General features: G+C 35.7%; 1 protein-coding gene across 3 annotated transcripts in view; it reads right to left on the bottom strand.

Moving 5' to 3' along the window:
- The window catches only part of XRCC4 (X-ray repair cross complementing 4), a 229523-nt gene extending 217016 nt beyond the window's left edge, over nucleotides 1–12507 (bottom strand). The window contains exons 1-2 of one of the 3 annotated variants that reach the window (XM_044916782.1): nucleotides 12436–12507; nucleotides 303–451 (exon numbers count right to left, since the gene is read on the bottom strand). In XM_044916782.1, coding sequence (XP_044772717.1) covers nucleotides 303–441 — 139 coding nt within the window. In that variant the 5' untranslated portion in view covers nucleotides 442–451; nucleotides 12436–12507. Of the gene's footprint in view, nucleotides 1–302; nucleotides 452–12253; nucleotides 12333–12435 lie in introns of those variants that run through there. The other 2 variants (XM_044916783.1, XM_044916781.1) reach the window with 2 other exon arrangements.
- Nucleotides 12508–12563: the final 56 nt, after the last annotated feature.

Below are 12563 nucleotides of genomic sequence, written 5' to 3'. Positions count from 1 at the left end.
GTATAAAGTACTATTTATGTTTTGTAAAAAGAGATCATTTAAAAACCCTGACCAACCCCAAGTTTTAAGACTCAACTAGTAACCAGAATTTGCTGGGGCAGATGCTTATTTCTCTATCCTATTATAGAAACTGGCATTAAATATTATAAATCTACATGTAAATTAGACACAATAACAAGTATAGCAATGTTAATTTTACCCAGAATCTACTAAAGAAACACCTTAATCTGAAGTGTCACTGAGGACTGAAGAACAGCACATTACTGAAATTTCACTTTTAAAAAATTTGCTTTGAATATTACCTGTCCCGGTCCATGCTGACTGACCATCAGTAAGTGTAATAACAAAACCAGATCCTAGTGTTTTCTCCCAAGCCACTTGTAGAAAATGAATTACATCAGGTTCAGAAGCAAGACAGATTCTGCTTACTTTTCTCTCCATTTCTGGTCACCTGTTATAAAAAAAATAAAATTAATATTTTTGCAAGAAACCATGACTATCATATAGTGATGTTTTGTATATTGGTCTCTCAGCTACACAAAGCACCAAGGAAATAAGTAAAACAAAAAAAACATGTAACAGTTCGCCAACTACAAAACTCAGTAAATCATAGTTCTATTCAACACTGATTTATAATTTTTACAGATAAGAAAAACAGAGGCCCATAAATGGCAAATGAGTTGCCCAAGTTGAATGTTGAAAAAAATTACTATATCCAACAATATGAAGAGTAAAGACTTTTCTTACTGATCCCACTTCCATTTCTAATGATTAGAGGTTCTTTTTCTATGAATTCAAAAACCATTCTTCTGGTAATTTACTCTAGAATCTTGCCCAGATTGACCTCAAACTTACCAAACTGTGGTACGACATATATTTGGTTCAAAGCAAATAACTATATTTTTTCTAATACTGGAATATCCCCTGACCACGTGCACTTCATTAAGAGATGCTTAAGCTGTAGAAGCTAACATGCAAAACAAAAATACCCTAAAAATTACAAACATGCAAAGAAAAAAACATTACAAAAAGTCAAAACCAGGAACAAAGCACAAACTTCCAAAGATGAAAAACTAGAGAGAATTTTTCTTTAATCACAAAGCATGAATCTCTTCCTAGATAATCCTGAAAAAGCTAAAGAAAATTCTTCAATCTTTTATTTGGGGAGAAGAGTATAAAATTGCTTCAATTTTTATGACCAGCATATATAATATGCTATAAAAATCCAAAAGCAAATTATTAATTGGCACTTCAGTGACAACTGATTACTAAGTTTTAACAAAAGCAAATTTTTAAATCAGTTTTAATTTGCTTTCTCAATTTAAAACTATTACATTTTCATAAATAAAGCACATTATTTTTCTCAACAATTGAATATGAAAATAAAAACAACTGAATATGAAAAACTCACTTTGTCAGCTCTTCACACAATTGAATATGAAAATAAAAACTCACTTTGTCAGCTCTTCACAAAACAAAACTAACTTACTACAGATCTCTATCTTCTGGGAGTGGGAGGGATGCTTAATTATAGAATGCTAGAGCTATTCTATCTTACAGTAAAAAGCGCAAGGAAGCGGGGCGATTTCCAGAATAAAAGAAAAAAAATATCTAAAATTAAGAGTGTAAGATACCTCCAAATTGGTAAATTAACAATAATTCTAACTTCTACCTAAAGTGTACTCAGAAGACTGTTTATTATTCTTCCCAGTAAAAGACCAAGTTTTAAAATAACCATACTTGTAGCCACATCAATTAAGCATGTTTATGTGTTAAAAATATGTAAATTTGTAGGTTTGACTACATCATAACCATTGAAAAAATATAATTATTTTTAAATATTTCATTTAGCCAAAAATTTTCCTACATTGAGGTCTTTCTTGCCTCAGTATGCTTACTTCTGAAATGCGTTATCCATTTGTGAATATTTTCTTTTAAATGAGTTGGTCAAAACACCTAACATGCAGTTAATTACCCACATGCTCTGTAATCCTTAAATTTGAAAATTGCTGGAAAATGTGTATTACTATTTTTCTATGCCAATCACTGAAAAAGACACATAGTTAGAGACTTACCTAATTCTAATAGGCCCCAAACGCACAACTTCAGAGTGGGAAGGGTAATAGAAACTACTTATGAAGGCCACTTTTTGCCTCTCCAGAATTTATATACAAACACACAGATACACTGGCACAGGTTATTTCTTCTTAAATGTGCCTCAAGAAGCACGGATATTGTTAGCAATTAATGCAACTTTGTGAAAGAAAATCTCAGCACTTAGAATTGCTCTAAAACAGCAATTGGTTTCACTGCTATTTTTCACCATATTTGAAACAAGTGACAAACTGCTAATTATACAAAGTAGTTTAAAATTCAATATTCCAGGGCGCCTGGGTGGCTCAGTTGGTTAAGTGACTGCCTTCGGCTCAGGTCATGATCCTGGAGTCCCGGGATCGAGTCCCACATCGGGCTCCCTGCTCGGCAGGGGGTCTGCTTCTCCCTCTGACCCTCCTCCCTCTCATGCTCTCTGTCTCAAATAAATAAATAAAATCTTTAAAAAAAAAAATTCAATATTCCAGATGCTTCATTCTACTTTCACAATGACATAAAGGGCTTTCATCTCAGTAATGTTAAAAAGACATTTAGGGATCAGATTAGTTTTAATAACATCTTTGAATTATTTGTGTTTCAAATATTTTCCAGTTTTCTGACCAACTCTAGGTACTTACAGCTAAAATTAAACCGTATTATTTTAAAGATTCCATTATTTTACTAAACTCAGATTTGAAACTTTGGATGCCGTGAGTCATGTTCAAGCACTTAACATTTATAGCCCAAATGTGACCACTCAGGTACTCCTATAAATATTTTGTGCCTCAGTAGCCTCAGATGTTTTCTCTATATCAACTGAGTTTTAATTTCCTGATAATATATTATTTGAACGACTTCTGAATGAAATTCTTTCTTCTACTTACTGAAGTCACCCCCTCATTAAATATCGAATACAAAATATCTAAGAACCAACCACAAAAATAGGAAAAAGGATGACTTGCCAGGTCTTTCAAGAATCTTAAGAGTGAACCAATGATCTCTTTGCTTTCAGCAGCCCTGTAAATGGGAATAGTCAGCCATAATTTTTCTGCCCCAAGAATACTTGAAGAAAGGGGTGGAATCCTCTTTAGAGGGACTGATTGATTAGGGCCATAAGAAAGTGTGTGTTTTATTTTCTAAGGGCACTAAAGGTCGCACTAGTATCAGCACCTCTCCCGGCCAGAGCCCAGGAGCTAAGACAAGCCTGCAGGTGGAAACAGTTGAGTCCCACCCCAATTTGTACATCAGTAGCTTTATTGAGAGCTCAGAACAGTTGAGAATTGAGCAGCTTATCTTTAGTACTTTGTGCCTTTGATACTTGGCTTCCTTCTTAGAAGAGAAATAAGTTGTTGGCTGGTATGCAGCTGATGTGATCTACACTCTGAACAAATACCATTCACAGTTGCCTCTGAATAAACAAGACGCTTTTTAAATTAGTTTACAAAGAATTTTGTATGCCCTTTTGGATGCTGATAAGGAGCAGTGCAGAAGCCAACTCTCTTAGGTCAGCTCAACTTAGTGACAACACTATATCATTGATAACACCATTTTGAACTTGAGCTTCTTTTATTTTCCTTTATAGCTAAGTTACGGGGTCTTTTCAAGCGGCTTGGGCTGCAGGTGTTCAAACTTCTGCAGCTATGCCAAGGAGTTGTACTTACAGATCAGAAAGGACTAAATGCATGTTTCTAATGAAGCAATTAACTTAAGTGCCCCCTTGTTCAGAAAAGTAGGCTGATACCTAAAGTGAATTCAGAATAAAGATTAGCACACAGCACACGCTAAGTCTGTAATTAGATTCCTGATCATATTATTTTGTTTAACCTTATTTTTTTAAAAAGGGAAGAAAAGAAAAAAATGTAAATTCTAAATTGAAAGTATGGTGATAAATTTTTTTAAAGTTCTATCATATAAAAATTCAAGGGTAGTACCATACATATTGCTAGATAAAAAGGAAAGAAAGTCTTATGCAACAACCACTGGGCTATTTACTTTACTTTTAATAAGAAAAACATCACACAAGTCAGAAAACTAAGTGCAAAAAAAATGATGATTTTCCTGTTTGTTCAGTATTTTTAAAAAGCATTGGTTATTAATGTTTATCTTACCAGAATTCCCACACTGAAGACTTTTTTTTTAAATTAATAATTGATTCCTAGCATTTTCATTATTCCTTTCCTATCATTTTCATTAACAGCAAATCAACTTGCTGGTTGGAGTTATCTATCTGAATAAAGGGTAAATTAAGCCTTTTTTTTTTCCTAAATGACCACAAAATCAAAATCAATTTACCTTTAAATTTCCAAAGCAATTAAACAAAAATATCAAGCTAACTTTCTATAGAAGAAATGGTTTCTTGAAAGAATATTTTCCAGTTCCAATTATCTAAACTTTAAGGGTAAAGAATTTATAGTATCATTAAATACTTTTCTAATCATGTCAATATTACCTTCATTCTATTAATTTAGAAATGAAAGTAAGGTGACCGGCTGTCCAGGTTTCCCTGAGATTTTCTTGGTTTCAGCTTTCGAAGTCCCAGGTGCAGGAAGCCTCCCAACCTCAGGCCAACTGGGATGGATGGTCACCCAGAGTAAGAGTAAAATACAGTTAAGACTGTGGGCGTAATCTTGTTCAAAAACTCGTAAAATACAGCTCATGTTCAAGTTAGATGTCAGATTAACAGTCTGATGCTTCAGGAATAAAGCATTAGAACTAAAAAATTAGTCTAAAAAGTAAGGCATCTTTGCCATAGTCATAGTCCATTCTCAGTTACCCCTTATGACTGTGGAATGCCACCTGCAGCCATTCCAAATATCATATTACTACTCATTTCCTCTACTTATCTTTTACAAATACCATTAGTAATCATTAGTTTCAGTGATTCAAGTTCACTTCCTCTTTTCTTTTTTCTTTACCCAATGAACTAAGTAGTTTAAAACAGTAAAATAGGGCGCCTGGGTGGCTCAGTCGTTAAGCATCTGCCTTCAGCTCAGGTCATGATCCCAGGGTCCTGGGATCGAGTCCCACATCGGGCTCCCTCCTCGGGGGGAAGCCTGCTTCTCCCTCTCCCCCTCCCGCTGCTTGTGTTCCTGCTCTTGCTATCTCTGTCTCTGTCAAATAAATAAATAAAATCTTTAAAAAAAATAAAAAAAAAAAAAAAAAAAAATAAAACAGTAAAATAGCTTGACTAAATTTCCCACATAAAACCTAACACCTAGATCCAAAATGCCCTAAAAATTGGACCCAGAGTTCCAGGACTTCCTATTCATCAAATGGACACTCTTAATTACAAATAAACTTGGCAGAAAGGATGAGAGCATACTTATCATTTTGGAAACTTTCTAAACTTTCACAAGAACACTTCAGTCCTAATTGCAGAATTTCCTGTGAGAATGACATTTAACAGAACTGAAGAGATAAGATAATATCTGAAAATACAGCATTAGCTAAACAACAGTCTTTCTTCATTAAGAATGTAGTAATTTTGATTTCTTAAGCCGTGAAATTTTGACACTTCTCTCGTATTTTAATTTCAGAAGAGAGAGGGTGTTCCTATGAAATACCATCAGTTAAGTGTATATACAGTCTTTCCTACTTCAAGAATGTGCTGCTCAGAACTGAAATGTAACTAAAAGCATTTGTATGGAAAAGAAACAGGACTTGCACTGTACTTTTTCCCCTACGCACAAACCCACCATTTACTTACAACTGTACACATTTATCTGCCTATTTCAAATGGCAAACAGGCGATGAATGATAAGACTGGGGTACAAATGAGAGTTAATCCTGAAAAAAAGAACCCTATAACATATCCTTAACTGGTGACAGTACCTAATTCAGCCACTCAAAAAAATTTAGGAACTATGCGAAATTGCTGGTATTTAACAATGTTTAACTTACAAAAAATGGCAATTTCACATGGTTTGAATGACAGCAAGTTATAAACAACACATTCCAAATTGGATGAATAATTACTATTTATTTCCCATGCTGTAATTTTTGACTCTAAGTCATTTTCAACCACATCCCTGAACATATTTTGGACTGTAGTGGGAGGCTGTTCCAAGATAAAAGCAAAAGATTCACGAGCTGATAATTGTGCTAGGTGATGGGTACACAGGAATCCATTATGTTCTACCTTTATATATGTTTGAAATTTTCTACAATAAAATGAATAAAAAGAAAATAGTTCACTAAGTATTATTTGACCATCAGGCTGGTTATATTGTTACAGAGTACCTTTGTAAAAAGAGACAAAGTCACCTATTAGAAATTTATTCTTAAATATATAATTCAGTACTTCAAAACTTAGGAGCCTATTTAAGAAATATTGAGTTCAGTGTTGACTCTTTGGTAAATAGTCTTTATCTGATAAGCATGACACCTGAAATACTGGTATGTAATGCTCTGGTGACTGACTCAGAGATGAGCACATGATTCAAGTTAGGACAAGTAAGACCAGTGAAGCCTAATTCCACGACTTAAGGATATAGATTCTTCTCTACTGGATTTGATGCCATAACACTGTGAGCCTGAAGCTGCTGACAACAAAACCAACAGAGCAGAAAGTGAAACTGAGGTGTGGGCAGCAGCTCAGATCTGGTTCCAGCAACACCAGAATCTAGATCTAATCACAGATGTTTTAGGTATGAGGCCAAGAAGTTCCTTTCTGTTTAAGCTACTTGGTTTCAGGCTTTGGAATCAGTCAGACTTCAGTATGAATCCTCACTGTCATTTCTTGGTTGTGTGGACTTCAGCAAATTATTTAATTCTCTAAATGGTACCTGCAAAACAGTTGTCAGTCAGCAATGTGTGTATTCCGTCATTGGCATGAGTACCAAACTTCGGGAAACACTATATTAAATTCATAGTATTTAACACCAAACAGGAAGTTTCACATTTTCAGCTTAATATGTTTACACTCTCATCAGTTCTAAAATACGTGACATTTGAAAGTACTGGGCAACTTTGTTATCACTACATGATAAATAACTGGTAACAGGTGGTTCAAGAAGACAACTGGTGAATATTTTCCAGAAGGCCCTAATGATTCTAGAAAAAAATGTCTATTCAAAACAAAGGTTCAAGTCTTGGTTACATGCAAAAAAATGTTTTCCAAGTTTTAAAATCATTAATTAATAAGTTTAATGTTTCTCCTTAAAACTCAACAGCTTACCTCAAAATATTGGCAAATGTGCTCTAAAAGAGGGCTCCAATCAATTTAAATTTTAAAATTGTTTCTTTCCCTTCCATCCTTAATATACTAAAAAAAATACATTAAAAGCCTTTTATGAACCTCTAATGCAATTTGTTTTTCATATTTGAAAATTTGTTTATAAAATATTTATAGCAATAAATGTAGCTCCTGGCTGAACATATGACCTCAACTATCCTTTGCATCCATTCTTCATAATATAAACTTAAGAGTGTGATGTGGTTAAACAACTAGATTACTATATAAAAGCCATCAGTCTCTGTTATTAGAAAAGCAATGAGAGGACCAGTCCTGATACTCATGGTTTATGCTCTTCTAGGACTGTTTTAGGACTATCATTCAAACAATGCTCAGTTTAACCTTCTTCTAGACGTGTGCAAAACAGATGTAAGACTGTTTGTATGGTTCCAATGACTTGATAAAAAAGCTTCAAATGTGTCTTTATTTTGCATCAAATGCTCTATTACAGTGATATTCATATGGGAATTAAAAGTGGTAATCTGTGATATTCAACCAAACATACCAACTTTACTTGCTCTTTAATCCACTCATTTTCTTCTGAGATACAGCTGTCAAATAATCAGAACAAATCTTCTTATCACATTTAAACTTCAGAAACTTATTTTGTTTTCTCTATTGCTAAATTCTCAGAGCATAAACTTTTGGTTCCCAAAAGTAATTTCTGAGTCTTGAGTTGAGCCAATTTTTGTAAGAATAATACTTAAAATGATGAGGTTGGTTCCTAAACACAGGATTAAGGCAAGAGTTTTTTATTCAATTTATAGATGAGTATCATTGCACAAGTAATTTACGAAATTATAAATTGCAACCATGCTGTCATTTTTTAAAAACACATAAGTTAAGCCCACAAATGGAACTATATTAGGATACTGTTATACAAGCATCTACCTACAAATTAACAAAGAACTGTCAATAAATTTTTTAAATTCAACTTTAAGTGCTCCAGAGTTTAGACAGATGTTATCCTACTTTCTCTGAGCAGCTGTTCATTGGACATGTTCCTTATTTATTGATATACTGTGTTCAATGCTAGTGTCACATTTCTTAAACAGGAACTTGGCAACTTCCAAATTCCATGGTAAATATTGACATATCTCAGCATGTCAATATTTATACTGCCAACACTTTGATGAGACTCCTCAACAATGGCTGCATCTTATTTCTTAGCAGCCACTTCTGTTCCAATTGAGCAAGGTCTTTCTTTATTCAACAGCATCCTCTCACACAAAGACCAGATTGACTTTCTGGCTTATTTCAACATTTTGGACACTTTTACAGGGTTAGTAAAGTTCAAAGAAACAAGGCACAAATTTAGGAATAGTCGTTTTTGATTACTTGATCCCAAGCCTAATCATCATTTTCAACCCCACTGCTGCAGCCGAAAACCGCTGAGGCCTTTTCAGAATTTATAGTCAGATTATTTCCTTTTCTGTTAGTCCTAAAGGCTATCCAGCATTACACAAAAAGATTGGTATACGGACTACAACAATGATGATAATATTCAGGGGACAGTTTAAATTCAGAATGTTTACCATAAAAGGTAGTTTGAGGTCTGGTTCATTATCTACAATTAAACTGTTTTAAATACAGAATTACTTTACCTAATTTTTGTGCCAAGTATCAGAAATTATGTTAACAAACTAATTATCTTTAACTCAACCTTAACAACAAATTTCCATATCATTGTGAGAAAAATCTTCACAATATCTTGAAAACAGCCCAGGATTCCCCAATGGCACACAACCAAAAGTTTACTTTAAAGCTATTGGCAGGACTGGCAGCTAGCAAAAGCACGGATGTCTCATGAGCAGTTTGGAATTCCAGCATGGATTTCCCCTTTGAGGCAACAAAAGTCTCAAGGGTGTTCTTCCAAAAAGAGCCCCGCCTCATCAACATTAAAAACTGCTGACTATAATAACCCTCTGTTCATCTATTTCAGCCAATGTCTTAGGGAAAAAAAGCACAACTCGTGTTCTCATCAGCGCTGGCAGCTTCACAAATGACAAGGAACAAATTGCCCTGGACTATAAAATGCATTAACTACCTCCTACCTGTATAAAAACTATCCTTCTATTATTTTAAGGACAGCCACCTTTTCCTTGAAAACAAGGTATAGCAAATAGACCATCGGTTTTATACTCAAAGAGTCAGCTTGAGATCAAAACTCTACTGCTTCACAAACAATGAATCATGGAACACTTCATCTAAAACTAATGATGTAATGTATGGGGATTAACATAAGAATAAAAAAAAAACATAAAAAAAAAAAAGGTACAACCCAGAAAAAAAAAAAAAAAAACTCTACTGCTTCATAGCTGAGTGACTTTGGTCATGCTATTAATACATTAAAAACATTCACTGACTGCTTCCTATGTACCAGGCTTTGATATCCCCAGAATGAGTTAAGACACATTCCCACCTCTCGAGTGAGATAAAAACACCCCAAAATAATTATTTTACAAGCTTGTAAAGTGCAGAGGCAGGGTGATACCTCCTCTCAAGAGTTCACTTAAGCCAGCCTGACATTTCAGGGAAGGCTTCCCTGAGCTACACCTGATATGACTGATATGAACCTTAAAAGGTGAAAAGGAAAGAGATAAGAAAAGGCATTCCATGCAGAAGACCCTTCATGATGAAAGGCTTGGAGGCAAGAAACAGCATAATACCTGGACACGATAAACAATTCAATGTTTCACAATGACTGCCAATCAAGGGTGACTAAATTCAAATACCCAGTAGAGTTCATTCATTCAACCAAAGCACGTGCACTTCTGTGCATCAGACAGTGCTTTAGAACTTGGCATAAGGAAACAAAACAGATAACAATTCTTTCCTGTATTTTAAGAGATCAAAAATGAAAAACCACATAATAAATATGTAAAATACGTAGTAAGGTGATAAGTGCTAGAGTAAAAAGAGAAGATAACACAGGATAGAGAAAACTGGGAGTACAGAGGCCAGTGGGGGAAAGGGGGATAGTTGCAAAGCTGCAATTTTAAATAGGAGGTTGAGGTAAGCTTTATTGAAAAGGTGATATTTGAGCACATACATAAAGATCAGTTATGTGGATGTCTGGGAAAAAGCATTCCAAGCAGATGAAGCAGCCAGTGCAAAGGCCCTAGGGCAGAAGTGGGCTTAGTGTATTTAAGAAACAAGGAAGCCAGTATGGCTGGGACAGAGCGAGGGGAGAGGACACAAAGGCTGAAGTCAAGGAGGTAATAGGAAACCAGATCATGTAGTTTTGTAGGCCAATGTCAGGATGTCAGCTTTTATCGTGAATCAACTGAGAAATCATACAATGTTTTTAAGCAAAGAAGTAATGTTACATTCCTTCTAATAAACTTTTTATTTTGGAGTAATACTGAATTTACAGGAAAGCTGCAAAGATAACACAGAGTTCCCATATACATCTCACCCAGTTTCCTCTAATATTAACGTCTGGCGTTCAGAAAGAGAGGGAACTAAGAATATGAACTCGGGAGGCTTCAGTATACAGATGGTTATTTAAAGTCATTAAGATTTGATTTAATCAAAAGGAAGTAAAGAAAGAGGAAAAGAAGAGAAGCAAAGATTGAGCCCTGGAACACTCAACAATAAGAGATCATGAAGAACAGAAGGAAGACAGAAGGAACCAGTGAGGTAGAAGGAAAACCAAGAGAGTGTGATGTCCTGGAAATGAAGTGAAGAAAATACATCATGAAGAAGGAAGTGATTAACTGCGCCAAAGGTTGCTGATAGCTCAAACAGGAAAAAGACTGGGAATAATCAACACCTGGAGACCACTGGTGACACTAAGAAGAGGATTTTGGGAAAGGGTGGGAGAAAAACCATGCTGAAAGAATGAATAGAAAGAATAGAAAAAGAGGAATTGGGATTTGGAACATAAAATCCTTAGAGGATTTTTGTTCAGCAGAGCAATAAATGGGGTTAGAAGTGGAGAAAGGTTAAGAGAAGCAGTTCTTAAAGTAAAAGAAATAACATTAAGGTCAAAAATGGGTCTTAATCTAAGAGCCACAGGGAAAGCATATAAAAAACAGGGGGGAGGGGAGAAGAAGGACAAAGACAAAACTAGAACACAAACAGCCTTAATCTTAAACTACGGAGGCTAGCTGAGGATTAGAGAAAACAAGCAGTTAAGTAAAACCATTACCTTTTAATATATGTGTGACCATCAGTGAATTTAAAAAAAAAAAGGAAATCATACAAAAGGAAACCATTAACATTATCAACACTAGATACAAAGTGAAAGGGGGTGGGGGATGAGGGAGGCTGACTAGTGGTAAAAAAGCAATACCACTTTAATTCAAAAACCTTATATTGAGTTCCCAAGAACTATGCGAACTGAACACGTCAAAACACCTGTTACTCCATTTGGATTATGCAAAGACAAAATCGGGTGGAAAATAAACCCTCATCTAATGGGATTATCAAAACTGAAAGAAGCTAAATAATAATACTACTGATTAAAAGAGAAAGTTGGCATGTAATTCCTCTCGCTGATGGACCACTTCTCTAGAATACCTATGCAACTATTCAACTTAGGAAAGGGCAGTTTCTTTCCATTTGTTACTACAGAAAGTTTAATCCTTACCCAAAAGGGCCCAGTACGCTTCAGGCCCCAGGTGAAACCCATAGACAGTTTACAAAGAGCGAGGGATTGGGGGGGGGGGGGAGAGAGAGAGAGAGAGGGAAAGAGAGAGAGAAGGCCTGCGTCAGAAAAGTGTCCAACAGCCTACTCAACACAACCCTCCGGATTCAAGTGTCCACAACCATTACAGGGCACTTCAAAGGCGCTCTGCATTCTAGAGAATCCCTCAGGTGCAAAGGGAGAAACTGAAGAGGGGGTGTAGCAGGTGCACACCCTGCACGTAAGTTTAGGGAACCCAGGCGTCCGAGAGTGCAAAAACGGAAGGTCCAGGAGCTTACACATTGAGGGGGATCCGAGCTGGGAAAAATCATGCACTGAGGAATTCTAAAGGGAAATAATAGGGAACTAAAAAAAAAAAACGAAAGTAAGAAAGAAAAACAAAACAAGGACAAAACAAAGGACTATTACTATCACTAATTTACTATTACTAAAATACGCAGCTCACGCTTCCGGACCCTACCTCTCAGTTCCTCCACTTCCGGTCTCCTCCAAAAGGCCCGCTCCCGCAGCCAGACGTCCCGCAGCCAATGAGAGTGTCGTCCACTTCCGCAAGGACGCCTGACGTCTTTTAGCTCCTGCCTTTTCCGG

The sequence above is a fragment of the Neomonachus schauinslandi genome, chromosome 7, assembly GCF_002201575.2.
Source record: "Neomonachus schauinslandi chromosome 7, ASM220157v2, whole genome shotgun sequence".
Taxonomy (NCBI): domain Eukaryota; kingdom Metazoa; phylum Chordata; class Mammalia; order Carnivora; family Phocidae; genus Neomonachus; species Neomonachus schauinslandi.
The sequence above is the reverse complement of the archived record's forward strand: the minus strand, read 5'-3'. Positions and strand labels throughout refer to the sequence as shown.